General features: G+C 40.2%; 1 protein-coding gene across 5 annotated transcripts in view; it reads right to left on the reverse strand.

Annotated features, from left to right (window-relative positions):
- Nucleotides 1–18779, reverse strand: part of LOC110255297 (ras and EF-hand domain-containing protein-like) — a 71361-nt gene that overhangs the window by 12931 nt on the left and 39651 nt on the right. For 2 of the 5 annotated variants that reach the window (XM_021065406.1, XM_021065396.1), the window contains one exon: nt 15265–16714. The exons of the other annotated variants lie outside the window; for them this stretch is intronic. In XM_021065406.1, the coding sequence (XP_020921065.1) occupies nt 16652–16714 (63 nt within the window). In that variant the 3' untranslated portion in view covers nt 15265–16651. Of the gene's footprint in view, nt 1–15264; nt 16715–18779 lie in introns of those variants that run through there. 5 annotated transcript variants of the gene reach the window in all.

Raw genomic sequence — 18779 nt, forward strand, 5'->3', positions numbered from 1 at the left:
CCAGGTGAGAATAGTGAAATTCAGAGAGGTTAAATAAGACCTTGTAAGGACCAGGGCCTGGATCCCAATGGACGCTATCACCCTTTTCACTGTATAAACCAATACGAACTCAAGAGGCAGGCTCACAGGATTTTACTTGGCTGTGGTGCCCACATAATTTTCAACAATTTTCACCCCAAACAGTGGCAATTACAAGTCAACTTCATTATCCCAGGTACGAAACACAAAAGTATTCCTTTGACTATCATGGGACAAAAATGGAGTTTGAAAGTTCCATACCCACTGCTATCTGGTTTGTAAAAAAAAAAAAAAATGCAAACTATGCAGGCCTTACAAGTCAACATTTTTCTTGCGAGGAGTCAATTTGCAATCATTTATTCCCATTGTGGCTCAGCGGGGTAAGAACACAACTAGTAACCATGATGAGGATGTGGATTCAATTCCTGGCCTTGCTCAATTGGTTAGGGATCCGGTGTTGCTGCAAGCTGTGGTGTAGATGGCACATGTGGCTCAGATCCAGTGCTTTTGTGGCTGTGGTATAGGGCTCAGCTGTAGCTCCAATTCAACCGCTAGCCTGGGAATTTCCATATGTCGCAGGTGTGCCTGCAAAAAAAAAAAAAAAAAAGGTAACAGATAATGCTCTCAAATCAGCACAGCACTCTGTCACACTGTCACAGAAGACCTGCTGGCAGTGCGTAGGATGTGAGAGGCAGGGTTAAGTCTGACACCCCACCCCTGCCACCACCTGGCTGCTCACTGAGGGAATGAGATCAGGCAAGTCGCTTCCTGTTTCTGCCTCACCTTCCCAGTCTGTAAAATGAAAGGATCAGCAAGGGCACCTCCCACCTCAGCAGGCAGAATGAGAACAGAAGACCACCTGACTAGAAAAACAGGTTTCTGGTTCCTGAACTAGAGAAGCCTCAGCCCTGACTGAGAGGTGGAGAAATGAGCCTCTGTGCTGCCTGAAGACATCCAGGTGTTCATCACTTTTGTGCTACAGCTCATACAGCATCCAGAAAGAAGCCTCAAAAACAATGAAATTATGGAGTTCCCTGATGGCTCAGCAGGTTAAGGGTCTGGCATTGTCACTGCTATGGTTCAGGTTGCTGCTAAAGCACGGGTTCAATCCCTGGCCCCACAACTTCCATATGCTATGAACATGACCAAAAAAAAAAAAAAAAACCAATGAAATGATATTCATTTTTTTTTTTCTCTTCAGCCCACTTTCCTCTAACCTAGCGCACCAGAGGGAAGGAAAAATGAAGAAGAGAAGGGAATAAAGGCCCTCCCCAAACTAGGCACCTCACCCACTACTGTGTTAAGTAACTGTGTTCTGAGGAGAACTGTTCAGGATCCAAGTGAACATCATATGGAAGCCAGCAATCGAATATCCGCTTAAGTAAGCCAAGAGTCTGGGCATCTAAATGAGGTTTCAGAGTCATACAGGTAAATACTAACACCTCCTCCAATCTGGACACAAATATCACCTTTCTGGTGAGGGTACCCTGACTACACTACCTGCAGCCCACTGCCTCACCAGAAGGCCTTTCCTCTGTTCCAATTTTTATAACATGTCCCTTCCTATCATTCTATTTATTTTACTTATGTTTCTTGCCTGTTGTGTGTCCCCCACTAGAGTGTGAGCTCCATTAAGGGTATGGCTCTTTGACGCATTAATAAATATACGGCAAGCACTAGCCCAGTACACCCACAAAGCAGATTTTGCAAAAATGATTTTGAATGTGTAAAAGTCAGGAGGAGATCCGTAAATATTCAAAGACTAAATTATTCATGACAGGTAAGTAAATGGCCTCAATTTGATGATAAGATTTTGTCACCCAGTGGTTTTCAGTTGAAGTGTATTAATTATTCCTTCAGAGGGTCCATTCACTGGACAGTCTATGGCTTCTCAATCCTCTGCCCTAACCCAGCAATCTCACCAAGTAGTTTCTACCTATATCTAGAGTGGCCATATAAATCATCCCAATACAATTTCCTCAAATTAGACAAAGTGAGCCACGGCGAAAGCGCATCATGAGAAGTGAACGTCAAATGCCAAGTGGCATCTGATTCTTTCTCCACAACAAATTTAAGAAATCATCTTGAATACAGTTGCCTTCCTTTTCAAGTCCTACAAAAGGTCATACAAATACCTTAAATGGCCACTTATCATATGTTAGTGGTTATTTAGCAAATTATGGCAGTGGGGCCCCTGGCACAAGCCACTGCTGGTCACTAAGGGCGGTTTAAACCCTATGGCTGACCTTGCCCTTTGTGCCTCCTTTTCTTGAGTATAAGTCTTAAAATGAAAACCACGTGGAACAGTTTCAACAATAAAAGGTCAGGTGTACCAAAGAGGTAAAGGACTTATATGCTGAGAACTATAAAACATTAATCAAAGAAATCAAAGAAGATGGAAAGAAATGGAAAGATATTCCATGCTCCTGGGTTGGAAGAATTAATATTTTGTAAAAATGGCCATACTACCCAAAGCAATCCACAGATGCAATGCAATCCCTATCAAATTACCCAGGACATTTCTCACAGAACTAGAACAAACAATCCAAAAATTTATATGGAACCACAAAAGACACAGAATTGCCAAAGCAATCCTGAGAAACAAAAACCAAGCAGAAGGCATAACTCTCCCAGACCTCAAGAAATATTACAAAGCCACAGTCATCCAAACAGTGTGGTACTGGTACCAAAACAGACATACAGACCAATGGAACAGAATAGAGAACAGAGAAGTAAACCCAGACACCTATGGTCAATTAATCTTTGACAAAGGAGGCAAGAACATAAAATGGGAAAAAGACAGTCTATTCAGCAAGATTTGCTGGGAAACCTGGACAGCTGCATGCAAATCAGTGAACCTGGAACACACCCTCACACCATGCATGAAAATAAACTCAAAATTGCCTAAAGATTTAAATATAAGACAAGACACTATCAAACTCCTAGAAGAAAACATAGGCAAAACATTCTCTGACATCAACCTCATGAATGTTTTCTCAGGTCAGTCTCCCAAAGCAATAGAAATAAGAGCAAAAATAAACCCATGGGACCTCATCAAACTGACAAGCTTTTGCACAGCAAATGAAACCAAAAAGAAAACAAAGACAACTTATAGAATGGGAGAAAATAGTTTCAAACGATGCAACTGACAAGGGCTTAATCTCTAGCATATACAAGCAACTTAAACAACCCAACAGCAAAAAAGCCAATCAATCAATGGAAAAATGGGCAAAAGACCTGAATAGATATTTCTCCAAGGAAGATATACAGATGGCCAGCAAACACATGAGAAAATGCTCAAGATCCCTAATTATTAGAGAAATGCAAATCAAAACTACCATGAGATACCACCTCACACCAGTCAGAATGGCCATCATTAATAAGTCCACATATAACAAGTGCTGGAGGGTTGTGGAGAAAAAGGAAGCCTCCTGCACTGTTGGTGGGAATGTAAGCTGGTACGGCCACTATGGAGAACAGTTTGGAGATACCTTAGAAATCTATACATAGAACTTCCATATGACCCCGCATTCCCACTCTTGGGCATACATCCAGACAAAACTTTCCTTAAAAGAGACACACGCACCCGCATGTTCATTGCAGCAATATTCACAATAGCCAGGACATGGAAACAACACAAATGTCCATCGACAGATGATTGGATTCGGAAGAGGTAGTATATATACACAATGGAATACTACTCAGCCATAAAAAAGGATGACATCATGCCATTTGCAGCAACATGGATGGAACTAGAGAATCTCATACTGAGTGAAATGAGCCAGAAAGACAAAGACAAATACCATTTGCTATCACTTATAACTGGAATCTAATATCCAGCACAAATGAACATCTCCACAGAAAAGAAAATCATGGACTTGGAAAATAGACTTGTGGCTGCCTGATGGGAGAGGGAGGGAGTGGGAGGGATCGGGAGCTTGGGGCTCTCAGACACAACTTAGAATAGATTTACAAGGAGATCCTGCTGAGTAGTATTGAGAACTATACCTAGATACTCATGTTGCAACAGATCAAAGGGTGGGGAAAAAAAATGTATACATGTAAGGATAACTTGATCCCCTTGCTATACAGTGGGAAAATAAAAAAAAGAAAAAGAAAAAAGAAAGAAAAAGATCTCAAAGCACAAGGCCACATGGTGGCAGATCTCAGTAAAGGCTGGTAAAAATTCACTTCCTGAATAGGAGGTATACAGCCTGAGGAGTAAAACCTGTAGTTTTTGTTGTTGTTCTTGTTGTTGTTTTGGTAGGTAATAGAATTTATTTTTAAATCCTAAATAGGTTTTGTTCCTGCAAGTGTTTGAGCTTTTAAGTCATTTTTGATACTCTGACATGTAAACTTTGACATTTTCCCATTCATTAATAAAGTGTTATATACAGTTAAAAAAAATATCAGGTGTAGATCTTAAATATCTGTGGGTATGAGTTAGCTAGGGTTATCTGTTCTTCTGCAAACTCTATCCCAGGTAGAGCCATCTGCTCCCGTGAGAAGATGCTTCTCCTCTACCCACTCACTACTTTGGCGAGCCTTTCTTGACATCAAATGATTTGTTTTCCTTAATCTGCTGCACAAAGGAGCAGCCATCAGAGGAGCAGCCAGTGTTGAATCAGGAGGTTCAATTCCTCCTTCCGCCCCTAACCTCTAAGTAACTAAAAGCCAGGGTCACACACTTTCTACGCTTCAGGTTTCTTTTCTTCCGCCTCTGGTTTCTGAGTGAGGATAACGTTACATTTCTTACCTCCTTTCTCATATATATTACAGAGATAAATGTAGTATGTGGAAAATTTTGTGAAATAAAGTACTACATAAATACATTTTCCCTGTATTTATAATAATTTTGTCATGATATTTCAGTTAAATAAAATGCACATTTATCACTGTCTGAGTCTTACTACCAACCTCAACCTTATATCACTTTTTTTTTTTTAAATGAGAGGTACAACGTTTATTTCAGGTTCTCTCGGGTTTTTTGGTTTTTTTGGGGGGGGGTATATTTTTTTTCCTTTTTGCCACACAGGCAGTATACGGGAATTCCTGGGCCAGGGATTGAACCTACGCCACACAGCAGCAACCAGAGCCACAGCAGTGAGAACACAGGAGCCTCACCCCACTAGGCTATCAGAGAACTCCCTTACATCACTTCTTTGGTTAAAAAGAAAACATTCCCTCTGGTGTTTTAGAGTGTGAAATAGGCCTGATGGAAGAATCTAGAAGCTAACTTGAGATCATACAGCAATCAGTTCTCTGTTCAGCTAGCACTGCACTTAATGCCTGTTAAAAAGTACAAAATAATGAACTTAACTTGAAAAACTGTATTGGGCCACTAGTTTTGCTTCGTTTCTTCCAAGAGACTGTGCTGAACCATGGCTTAACTCTAGTTTTATGCTGATTAATGACTGTTGGCATCACACTAAGTGTGGTCAAAATCATTTCCTACTTCAAAAAAGTATTTACCATGAAACCAAAGGATGTGGAAGCTCCTCAGATGAGAGACACGGTCTTATTAAAAGAAAAGAAAGCACACCCAGTCACCACACATATTTAAAATACCAGGTGATCTGGAGGTACTACTGGAGGTATCTCAGCGGTATTTCCAGATGCCTGAAACTCACATCCCCACCAGGAAGAATAAGGTTGAGAACACAGTTGCTATAGGATCTGGACCTGGCACAGCCCCACCCCCAGGTGCTGTATCACCTGTGCTTCCAGCACACCTGGAGCCCCTACTACACCTCCAGCCACACTGCATACCCAGCCCCCGTCACTCCCTTGTCTGTGAGAGTTTCTGCTCCTTCTTGGGTTGTCTGAATTTCACTTGCTGCCAGTGGGGTTCTGATTCTATGTATAAGAAAACCCCGGAGCCTTTTTTTTTCCCAGAAAGTAGCATCCTTGGCTCTGTGGGAACTTGCCCAGCTACTGAGGAAGAGATCAATATAGCCAAGTACCACTGGGAACCCCACATTACATCTAGTTCCTCCTGACAGCCTGGATCAGTGGCTTCTAATCAAGTTCACTTTTTTTTTTTTTTTTTTTGTCTTTTTGCCTTTTTCTAGGGCTTCCCCCTTGGCATATGGAGATTCCCAGGCTAGGGGTCCAACTGGAGCTGTAGCCACTGGCCTACGCCAGAGCCACAGCAACGCAGGATCCAAGCCGTGTCCGCAACCTACACCACAGCTCACAGCAATGCCGGATCCTTAACCCACTGAGCAAGGGCAGGGATCGAACCCACAACCTCATGGTTCCTAGTCTGATTCGTTAGCCACTGTGCCACAATGGGAACTCCTAATCAAGTTCATTTTGACAAAGAAGAGAAACAGCATTTTCTGAGACATCTTATAACACTCCCATGTAATTTTTTTGTTTCTCTGTTTTTATATCTTACCTCAATCCTATCTACCCATTCTTGTACATTAGGAAAGCTTTTCTTACAAGTAACATCATACAGCAGCAAAACACCATCTGCTCTTCTGAAGGAAGACTTGGCAACACATCCGAATCCGGAAGAGAGAAAAGCACATAATGGTTCTCCTCAGTCAGTTTGGTGTTGCCTCATTTTTTATCTCTTTTATCCTCAATTTTTTTCTCTTCTAAAACAAGTCCCACTTGAGCAGAATCTAATGGCAACCTATTACTACTATAAAACAGCCATCCTTGAGGCCTAGCATGACCTGGTAAAAGGTAACAGGATAAGAATCCAGGCTACTGATTTAGAAACGCCAATCACTTCCTCCATCAAACAATCCCAAGAGTGTCTACAAACCCCAAAGCATAACCAGGACAAGGGTGAGAGTGTAATTTCTAAAAATGTCAGCCTCAGCAACAAGCTACCAGAGCCCATGTGTGGAAGAGAGAAGGATGGGAGGAGAGGCACAGCAGAGAACAATTATTTTGGGGATGATGGGCAGGGAGTACTGTGGGTAGGTGGGAGAAGAACTAACCATGTGAAACACCACACAGCACGTACAAGGATGCGGAGCGGGATGTTCACCAGGGGACAAGCACCCCTCCACCTAAATGTACTAATTCTAAACCATGTACAGTACTTTGCAGGATCTTCAAGAGGGTCATGTCAACCATGTGTATTTTTTATTTTTTTATTATTTTATTTTTCTTTTTTAGGGTCGTACCTAAGGCATATGAAAGTTCCCAGGCAAAAGGTCAAATCGCAGCTGCAGCTGCCAGCCTACACCACAGCCACAGCAACGCTGGATCCAAGCCGCGTCTGCAATGTACACCATTGCTCATGGCAACGCTGGATCCGTAACCCACTGAGCGAGGCCAGAAGTCGAAGCTGCATCCTCACAGAGACAATGCTGGGTTCTTAACCCACTGAGCCACAGCAGGAACTCCAACCATGTTTATTTTTTACATGGCTTGTCTGCACAAACCTCAGCAGCACCCAAAGCACTATGAACAGCACTTGCCTCTCCTGACCAGCCGCATCCCAGAGTAGCAGTACCCTTCTCTCTCCATCTGCAATGAGAATCTTCATTTCAAAACCAACTCCTGAAAAGAACAAATCCGAAACAGAAAACGGAGAGGATGACATAAATAATTCCATCGGTTTTTACTTTCAAGCCCTCTTTAAAAGAGACAAGAGCCAATGAGCCAAAGTTCAGCGAGGTCAAGAGGAATGAACCTGGCCTTCAAGGACAGTGACCTTCACACACGAATTAGAAGTCAGACCACATATGTGCAAGCTGACGCATGTCCGCAGGCTAGCTGACTTGGGGAAGGATTTAATCTATGAATAAAAGGAAAAGCCATGTCCTCTTTGCCCACATAATTAGATGGACTGTTAGATCTGCATGTGCGTGCATGCATATAAATATGCCTACATGTATCTACAAAAATAGAGACAGACTCAAAGACATAGAGAACAGACTTGCAGTTGCCAAGGGGAAGAGGAGTGGGGAGGGGAGGATTGGAGTTTGGGATTAGTAGATGCAAACTAGTATATATAGGATGGATAAACAACAAAGTTGCACTGTATAGCACATGGAACTATATTCAATAAACTCTGATAAACTATAGCAGAAGGAGTTCCCATCGTGGCACAGTGGTTAACAAATTCGACTAGGAACCATGAGGTTGTGGGTTTGATCCCTGGCCTTGCTCAGTGGGTTAAGGATCTGGTGTTGCTGTGAGCTGTGGTGTAGGTTGCAGACACGGCTTGGATCCTGCATTGCTGTGGCTCTGGCGTAGGCCAGTGGCTACAGCTCCAGTTGGACCCCTAGCCAGGGAACTTCCATATGGTGCAGGAGCAGCCCAAGAAATTGCAAAAAGACAAAAAATAAAAATAAAAAATAAACTACAGAAGAAAAGAATATGAAAAAGAATATATATATGTATGTACATATATGTATAAATGAGTCATGGCTGTACAGCAGAAATTAACACTGTAAATCGACTATACGTCAATAAAATCAATTTTAAAATATGTCTAGATTCTCAGAGGATTAAGATGGCAGAATAGAAGGACTGGAGCTCAACTTCTCTCCTAAAAACAACAAAATTCACAACTAAAGGCTGAGCAATCTCCACCCAAATGGACCAGAAACCTTAAAGAAGACACCCTACTCCAGAAGGAAAAGAGGAGGCCACATCAAGAGGGAGGAGGGGCGATTGTGTGATATAAACAACCCCATACCTCCCCGGTGGGAAGCTCCACAGACTGAAAACTAACTGGTTCACCAAGACTTACCTACAGGAGTGAGAGTTCTGAGCCCCACATCAAACCCTCATGTGCGGGGACCTGGCACTGGGAGAAAGAGCCCCCAGAGCATCTGGCATTGAAGGCCAGTGAGGCTTGTGTGCAGGAGCTCCACAGGACTGGGGGAAACGGAGACCCCATTCTTAAAAGGCGCACACGGACTTTCACATGCACTGGGTCCCAGGGCAGAGCGAGGTCTCCATAGGAATCTGCGTCAAACCTAACTGCAGTTCTTGGAGGAAACCCTGGGAAAACAAAGGTGAATGTGGCTTGTTGTGAGGGAAGGACATTGAAAGCAAAGCTCTTGGGAATATTCAGCAGCTGTGCCTTTCTCTGGATGTGGCCATTTTGGGAAAATCTGGCCCCACCCTCTGTCAGTCAGCACTGAGAAGCCCCAGGGCAAACAATAATCCAGGTGGGATCACAGCCCCACCCCTCAGTAAACAGGCTATCTAAAGGCACATAGCTGCCTCTAATCCCATCCAGAGACTAAGCCCCACCCACTAGAGGGATTAGAATCAGCTCCACCTACCAATGGGCAGGCATCAGCCCCTCCCATCAAGAAGCCTACAGCAAGCCCCCATACTGACTTCAGCCACAGGGGGGCAGACATCAGAAGTTAAGAGAGGCTACAACTCTATTATCTGTAAGAAGGTCACCACACCAAAAACCTATAAAAATGAAAAGACAGAGGACTATAACCCAGATGAGGGAGAAAGGAAAAACCCCAGAAAATCAGCTAAGTGATCAGGAGATTTTCAGCCTCCAGGAAAAAGACTTTAGACTGTTGATGCTGAAGATGATGCAAGACATTGGAAATAAACTGGAGGCAAAGATGGATAACTTACAGGAAACACTGACCAAAGAGATACAAGATATAAAACTTAAACAAGAATAGATGCAAAATACAACAACTGAAATAAAAAATTCACTAGAAGCAGTGAGCAGCAGAATACAGGAGGCAGAAGAACAAATAAGCGAGGTGGAGGATAGATTAGTGGAAATTACGGATGCGGAACAGAAAAGAGAAAAAAGATTGAAAACAAATGAAGAGAGTCTCAGAGAAGTCTGGGACAATGTTAAACGCACCAACATCCGTATTATGGGGTACCAGAAGGAGAAGAGAGAGAGAAGGGGACAGAAAAAATATTCCAAGAGATAATAGCCGAAAATTTCCCTCACATGGGAAAGGAACCACTCACTCAAATCCAGGAAGCACAACGAGTACCATATAAAATAAACCCAAGGAGGAATACGCCGAGACACATACTAATCAAACTAACCAAAATTAAAGACAAAGAGAAAATCTTGAAAGCAGCTAGGGAAAAGAAACAAGTAACATACAAGGGAACCCCAATAAGGCTATCGGCAGATTTTTCAGCAGAAACTCTGCAGGCCAGAAGGGAGTGGCATGATATACTTAACATGATGAAAAGAAAAAACCTCCAACCAAGATTACTCTACCCAGCAAGGCTCTCATACAGATTTGAAGGAGAAATCAAAACCTTCACAGATAAGCAAAAGCTAAGAGAATTCAGCAACACTAAACCAGCCTTACAACAAATACTAAAGGAACTTCTCTAGGCAGAAAAGAAAAGACAGCAACAGGGAACAAAAATTCCACAAATGACAAAGCTCACCAGTAAAGGTATGAAATCATCCATGCACAATTATACCACCAAAATCAGAAATCATGAGAAGAGGTGGGTACAAATACTGGACACTAGAAATGAATTTGCAATTAAAAGACCAACAACTTAAAACAATCTCGTATACATATAGACTCTTATATCAAAACTTCAGAATAACTGCAAACCAAAAATCTACAATTGATACACAAACAAGGAATCTCTGAAGAAGAAATATATCTCATAGTAAATAAGCGCATAATCCACCATGAAGGGGGTTATTTGACATCATTCTTGGAATGCTGAAGTCTTCTTAGATCTGATTCTGATTTCCTCTCCATCATAGAATTTATGATAATTATAATTAAATAATGCAACTGTACAATTAAATAATACAGTTCTACAATTGTATTATTACTAACCATTTCTCTCCATGGTACAATGTAAGGTCTATAATGTCTTGTTTATCACATCACCTAGAATGGTGTAATACCTATATTGAAGAATCAATAAGATGTAACAAATTGTGAGGACATATTTATATAGTTACACTATTCTTTAACCAATTTATGCATTTTATATTTTTCTTCTTTTCAGAGGGTGTATTATTTTTGTTATTCTTACCAGTTAAGTTATTCTTTTTATTATGCTATAAAATATTTAATGGTATATAAGGCTTTCTTCTTTATAAATTTTGCATAATATACACAATTTTAATATAACTTTATAAAGTTGCATAATATACACAATTTTAATATAATGCTAATTTTTAGAGAAAAATTGAAATGTGATAATACGAAATAGTAAAGATGAAAGCCATACAAAATGGGATAAAGTATAGAATAAATTTCCTATTTGTCTCAGCATATTTTCCATTCCACTTCTCCTGAGGGAGTCACTTAATCTGTTTCTTAAGATCCATGATATAATAATCTCTGTGAATGTAATTGCGTTTAAATATATGTATTTTATTCTGTAAAAAAAATAAAAATAAACAAACTGGGTGGTAAAAAAAATAAAACTCTTCTAAATATAGTTGTGTTAAAAAAAAGTCTATATATATACCCGGGTACATACTGTGTACATACATGTAGAGAGTAGATACACCATGCTAACAACTGAACCAAATATTGTAGTCCTTTTATGAATCAAACTGAAGTGAGTTTTTAACTTCTCTTGAAGGGTATAACAGGGAACCATCAATTTACAAAGACACCTATTGTGAAGAGGGTGATCAATCTGTTCCACCGTTTCTGGTTATCAAAATAACTCTTTAGATGAAGAAAAATAAGTGATAATTTGCATATCTTTACCTTTTTCTGATTACTGTGCAAATTTGGGAAATCAGGACACTGCTTTTTTCTTGTTCTAAGAGATACTACCCATGTACTCTGTTGTGAAGAAGGGAACGTATACTTAGCTATGATTTTGACCATAACGGTGAAATGGCCATCAACCATTTGTAAAAGTACACCTCTCCCAAACCTCATTTTTTTTACTTGTTTTTCATTCACTTCCCTCCTTTGCAATGTAAATTCCTTGAGCAGTTAACTTTTTTTTTTTAATTGTCAGTTCTCCCAACACACTTTTTTTTCCACTATACAGCATGGGGACCCAGTTACACAAATATGTACACATAATTTTTTCTCCCATTGTCATGCTCCATTGTAAATATCTAGACATAGTTCTCAGTGCTACACAGCAGGATCTCATTGCTGATCCATTCCAAAAGCAATAGTTTGCATCCGTTAACCCCAAGCTCCCAATCCCTCCCACTCCCTCCCCCTCTCCCAGGCAACCACAGTCTATTCTCCAAGTCTATGATTTTCTTTTCTGTGGAAAGGTTCATTTGCGCTGTATATTAGATAACATATATGAGTGATATCATATGGTATTTGTCTTTCTCTTTCTGACTTAACTTCACTCAGGATGAGAGCCTCTACTTCCATCCATGTTGCTGTGAATGGCATTATGTCGTTCTTTTTTATGGCTGAGTAGTATTCCATTGTGTATATGTACTACATCTTCCGAATCCAATCATCTGTCGATGGACATTTGGGTTGTTTCCATGTCTTGGCTATTGTGAATAGTGCTGCAATGAACATGCAGGTGCATGTATCTTTTTCAGGAAAGTTTTGTCCGGATATATGCCCAAGAGTGGGATTGCTGGATCATATGGTAGTTCTATGTATAGATTTCTAAGGTACCTCCATACTGTTCTCCATAGTGACTGTACCAGCTTACATTCCCACCAACAGTGCAGGAGGGTTCCCTTTTCTCCACAACCCCTCCAGCACTTGCTATTTGTGGACTTATTAATGATGGCCATTCTGACTGGTGTGAGGTGGTATCTCATGGTAGTTTTGATTTGCATTTCTCTTATAATTAGGGATCTTGAGCATTTTTTCACGTGCTTGTTGGCCATCTTATATCTTCCTTGGAGAAATATCTATTCAGGTCTTTTGCCCATTTTTCCATTGATTGATTGGCTTTTTTGCTGTTGGGTTGTTTAAGTTGCTTGTATATGCTAGAGATTAAGCCCTTGTCAGTTGCATCATTTGAAACTGTTTTCTCCCATTCTGTAAGTTGTCTTTGTTTTCTTTTTGGTTTCATTTGCTGTGCAAAAGCTTTTCAGTTTGATGAGGTCCCATGGGTTTATTTTTGCTCTTATTTTTGTTGCTTTGGGAGACTGACCTGAGAAAACATTCATGAGGTTGATGTCAGAGAATGTTTTGCCTATATTCTCTTCTAGGAGTTTGATGGTGTCTTGTCTTATATTTAAATCTTTAGGCAATTTTGAGTTTATTTTCATGCATGGTGTGAGGGTGTGTTCCAGGTTCACTGATTTGCATGCAGCTGTCCAGGTTTCCCAGCAATTCTTGCTGAATAGACTGTCTTTTTCCCATTTTATGTTCTTGCCTCCTTTGTCAAAGATTAATTGACCATAGGTGTCTGGGTTTACTTCTCTGTTCTCTATTCTGTTCCATTGGTTGGTCTGTCTGTTTTGGTACCAGTACCACACTGTTTGGATGACTGTGGCTTTGTAATATTTCTTGAGGTCTGGGAGAGTTATGCCTCCTGCTTGGTTTTTGTTTCTCAGGATTGCTTTGGCAATTCTGTGTCTTTTGTGGTTCCATATAAATGTTTGGATTGTTTGTTCTAGTTCTGTGAGAAATGTCCTGGGTAATTTGATAGGGATTGCATTGCATCTGTGGATTGCTTTGGGTAGTATGGCCATTTTTACAAAATTAATTCTTCCAACCCAGGAGCATGGAATATCTTTCCATTTCTTTCCATCTTCTTTGATTTCTTTGATTAATGTTTTATAGTTCTCAGCATATAGGTCCTTTGCCTCCTTGGTCAGGTATATTTCCAGGTATTTGATTTTTGGGGGGTGCAATTTTAAAAGGTATTGTGTTTTTATATTCCTTTTCTAAAGCTTCATTGTTAGTATACAGAAATGTGACTGATTTCTGAATGTTAACTTATATCCTGCTACTTTGCTGAGTTTGTTGATCAGTTCAAGTAGTTTTTGGGTTGAGTCCTTAGGGTTTATTACATGTAGTATCACGTCGTCTGCATACAGTGACAGTTTTACCTCCTCTCTTCCTATCTGAATGCCTTTTATTTCTTTTGTTTGTCTAATTGCTGTGGCTAGGACTTCTAACACTATGTTGAATAACAGTGGTGAGAGTGGGCATCCCTGTCTTGTTCCAGATTTTAGTGGAAAGGCTTTCAATTTTCCTCCATTGAGTATTATATTTGCTGTGAATCTGCCATAAATGGCTTTGATTATGTTAAGAAATGTTCCCTTATACCCACTTTGGTGAGAGTTCTTATTATAAATGGATGTTGGGCTTTTTCTGCATCTATTGAGATGATCATGTAGTTTTTGACTTTTCTTTTGTTAATGTGGTGTATGACGTTGATTGATTTGCGTATGTTGAACCATCCTTGTGCACCTGGGATGAATCCCACCTGGTCGTGGTGTACAATCTTTTTGATGTTGTTGGATTCGGTTGGCTAAAATTTTGCTGAGAATTTTTGCGTCTATATTCATCAAAGATATTGGCCTGTAGTTTTCTTTTTTGTGGTATCTTTGTCTGGTTTTGGAATTAGGGTTGATGGTAGCATCATAGAATGTCTTTGGGAGTGTTCCTTCTTCAACCTTTTGAAAAAGTTTAAGCAGGATGGGTATAAGTTCCTCTTCGAATGTTTGGTGGAATTCACCTGTGAAGCCATCTGGTCCTGGACTTTTATTTATAGGGAGTGTTTTTATGACATATTCAATTTCATTTCTAGTTATCAGTCTTTCAGTTGCTCTATTTCTTCTTGATTCAGTTTTGGCAGGCTGTAAGACTCTAGAAAGTTGTCCATTTCTTCCAGATTGTCAAATTTGTTGGCATAAAATTGTTCATTGAAGTCTTGTTTGGTTTTTGTATTTCTGCAGTATTCATTGTGATTTCTCCTTTTTCATTTCTTATTTTATTTGGGTTCTTTCTCTCCTCTTCTTAGTGAGTCTAGCCATAGGTTTGTCAATTTTGTTTACCTTTTCAAAGAACCAACTCTTGGTTTTACTCATTTTTTTCTATTTTTTTTTTGAATCTCTATTTTATTGATTTCCTCTTTGATCTTTATGATCTCCTTCCTTCTGCTGACTTTAGGGGGGTTTTTTTGTTGTTGTTGTTCTTTTTCTAATTCATTTAGGTGGTGGGTTAAGATGTCAATGAGATTTTTCTTTTTTTTTGAGGAAGGCCTGTATTCCTATGAACTTCCCTTTGAGCACTGCTTTTGCAGCATCCCATAGATTTTGAGTGGTTGTGTCTTCATTATCATTTGTCTCAAAGTATTTTTTAATTTCCTTATTGATTTCCTCATTGACCCATTGGTTTTTTAGTGGCATGTTGTTTAGTCTCCGTGTAGTAGGTTTTTTCTCGTTTCTTTTCCTGTGATTGGTCTCTAGTTTCATGCCATTGTGGTCAGAGAAGATACTTGAAATAATTTCCATACTTTGTTTATTGTGTATCCATAGTTCCTACTGCATAAATCTGTCTTCTCTGACTTCTAAACTTGGTTTGGTTGATCTCACTGAGTAAGTAGATACCTAAGTCCTTTGTTAGTCTTCCTTTCCCAAATTTAGGCCTTAGCCAAAACAGAAGAGGACAATTCTATAGGCAAGGACACACACATGCATGCACATACATACACAGCTACCTATATACTTATTATACAGAGAAAGAGAAAGAGATCTGTGTATATAATCCCTAAAGAAAATACCATCGAGCTAAAGAAGGTCATTTTCCCTTTATCCAATGAAAAAGGAACCATACCCAGGGTGGCACTTGTACTGCCTCAAAATTCATTCTCATAACATCTCATAAGGAAACTCAACTTCCCCACCATGACATCCCCAGCCAGCACAATCTTGTAAGCCTTTTGCAAGCCAGAAGGTTTATGGTTATCACCCACCATGCCTGTGTAGGGGAAGGAAGCCACAGTGGGTGACAAAGGCAGTGCCAGCTTTCTCCCTAGTAAGTTATATGGCATGAAAATGAACAGTGTTGACAAATAAAAGTGCCTCCAAGAACACACACACACACACACACACACACACACACACACATATATGACTATGTCACATTGCTGTACAGCAGAAATTGACAGAACATTGTAAATCAACTATACTTTAATAAAAAAAATTTTTTTAAGTGTCTCCAAAACCACCCACCTGTGGTGAAAGTGCGATGGGTTTTCCAGAAGAGCTAGTAGCCCCCTAGGGCTTCCAGTCCAGGACAGAAACCACACCTTGATCCCTTATACTAAGGTCAGTTGTTAAACAACAAAGTTTTTCATTACATCGCTATGTCATGAAGTCAAAGGAAGAAAAATATGCACTTGACTCTTTACGCAATGCTGTTATAAAACAGAGTGGCCCCAAAAGGAAATCTATGAGAGTTTTTCCTAACTTGGTAGAGAAAAACCTTCTCCTGTATTTCACACATCCGACCTTTAAAACAACAGTCATGACAGATAAACATCAAACAGGGTGATATATGCATTTTGACTGAAGATCAGGCCCAGGAGAGCAGTGATTTCAGAACTTATGTCTGCATCTGAAGCATCACCCTCAAAGCTCTCCCATGTACCATGTGACCTCTGTAACCCCCTCTGGTGCTGCTGCCCACCTCCAAGTCATGCTCATTGGAATCCCTCAAAGTAGACAAGCTGCATCGAAGGAGCTCTCTGGCAGGCTGTCAACATCACAACTCATATTTCACATGGGATCATAGAGGGCCAGCGGGTCACAGTCCTCATCCATTAGGAACTGTGGGATGACCTGGTGACAAAGGAGAGGACAGCTGAACCTGAGGAATGGCGATGCTCAGATGACATAGCAATGGAATCGGGAAGACTAACGATGTGCTCATTTTTGCCAAGAGCCACAATGTAGTCCATGATCCAGCATCAGGGAAAATAAAGCGCTGAGAGCAGTATGCATTCATACTATGCAACAATCAATTAAGATAAAGACACTTAAACATTTAATAAATGAGGCTTTTTTAAAAATCACTTTATTTCCTGAAACAAAAAGAGTGAGAATGCCCAGATATAAATACAATCTCGAGTTGTGTTAAGAAAAATGTATACAGAACATGTGAACCTTTCTACTCGGATGTGATGAGGCCACATTCTGAAGGGTGTGTCCATTTCTGGATAATATCTCTCCTGAAAAGGGATGCCAAGAACCCAGATGAGAAAGGCAAAACTGATGACATGAGACGTAAAACCCTCAGGTCTGAATAATGGTTCGGTGTACTCGGCTTCAGTTGTAATGGTTTCTCTCTTCAAATACTTGAAGAGCTGACATGGGAAGAATACATTCTCTCAGGTTGCACAAGACAAAATAAGTTCCAACAGATAAACTTTTCTGGGAGTCACATCTCTAATCAACATGGTGAGAAATGACAGGCAATTAGAAATGTGTGGCCCTGGAGTGATTTGACATCTGAGATGAGTTTTCTGCCACTAAGTGGTGACGTGTCTGGAAAGATTCCTACAGGAGAGGTTTCACAGGCAGGTGCCTCATACAAAGGCTAGAACATCCCTGGATCTTTCCACCTGGGAAACTCTAACATGTTTTAAGAGCAGGAGAAATTAACATCAAGTAGAAGAATCAAAGAATCAAAGAAACTGTGTACTTCTGTATTTACTTTTGCTTTTCCATTTGATTCCCAAAAGAATCTAAGTTTATACTGAAATAAAAACGAGGGCTACAACTTATTTAGTCCTCACTATACATTGAGCACTGTCTAAATATGATGCCATCAGAAAGAAGTAGGGTACCTAGGTCTCCAGATAGGAGAAATAGTAAGAAATGACTGTTCTTAGAAAAGAGGGTAATCACAAATACAGGTGTAAGCCATGTAACTCTGAGAAGTCAAAAATATTTTGGTGCCGTTAGCAAATGTTTAAAATTAACTAAAAAGGTAATTTAACCACCAAGCCCTGTGTAAATATGTTGCTCAATTATAAAATCTTTATCCTAGGATAGGAATCTCATACCATATCTTAATCTACCTAGCTAGCTGGCTCTGTGTGTGCATGCTTGTGTGCATTTTTTGGTTTCATTTGTTTGTCTCATCATGTATGAAATTTCCCTTCTGAAACTGATTTTAGGTCAATATATAAGGAGCCTAAGGAAACCATTCTAATATAGTACAAATTCATCTCCATGCCACCATTAGTCAGTTTTTTTTAACCTATTCATATTTTTGATAGGAAATGAAGGAGGGAAAAAGCCTGAATTGAAAAATCAACTACATTAACACACAGAATCTAATTTTTTTTTTTTTTTTGGCTTCAACCATGGTATGCGGAAGTTCCCAGGCCAGGAGCTGAATACAAGCTGCAGCTATGACCAATGCCACAGCTGTGGCAACGCTGGATCCTTTAACCCACTGCACTGAGCTGGTGATGAAACAGGTGCCACCACACAGAGAGGCAGGTCATTCACAACTGCACCACAACAAGAAATCCAGAATCTAAATTTAAAATATAGCTATAGACTAGACTTTCTCAAACTCAACTTTTTTTTTTTCCTTTGGCTTTTTAGAGCCACACCTGTGGCATATGGAAGTTCCCAGGCTAGGGGTCGAATCAGAGCTACAGCTGCCAGCCTACACCACAGCCACAGTAACACCAGATCCAAGCCGAATCTGCAACTTACACCACGGCTCATGGCAACACCAGATCCCCAACCCACTGAATGAGGCCAGGGATCAAACCCGCATCCTCACAGATACTAGTCAGATTCATTACTGCTGAGCCACAATGGGAACTTCCTCAAACTCAACTTATACACATACTCTTTTAAAAGTAAACTATTCTGGAGTTCCCATCAT

The sequence above is a fragment of the Sus scrofa genome, chromosome 1 (assembly GCF_000003025.6).
Source record: "Sus scrofa isolate TJ Tabasco breed Duroc chromosome 1, Sscrofa11.1, whole genome shotgun sequence".
NCBI classification, from domain to species: domain Eukaryota; kingdom Metazoa; phylum Chordata; class Mammalia; order Artiodactyla; family Suidae; genus Sus; species Sus scrofa.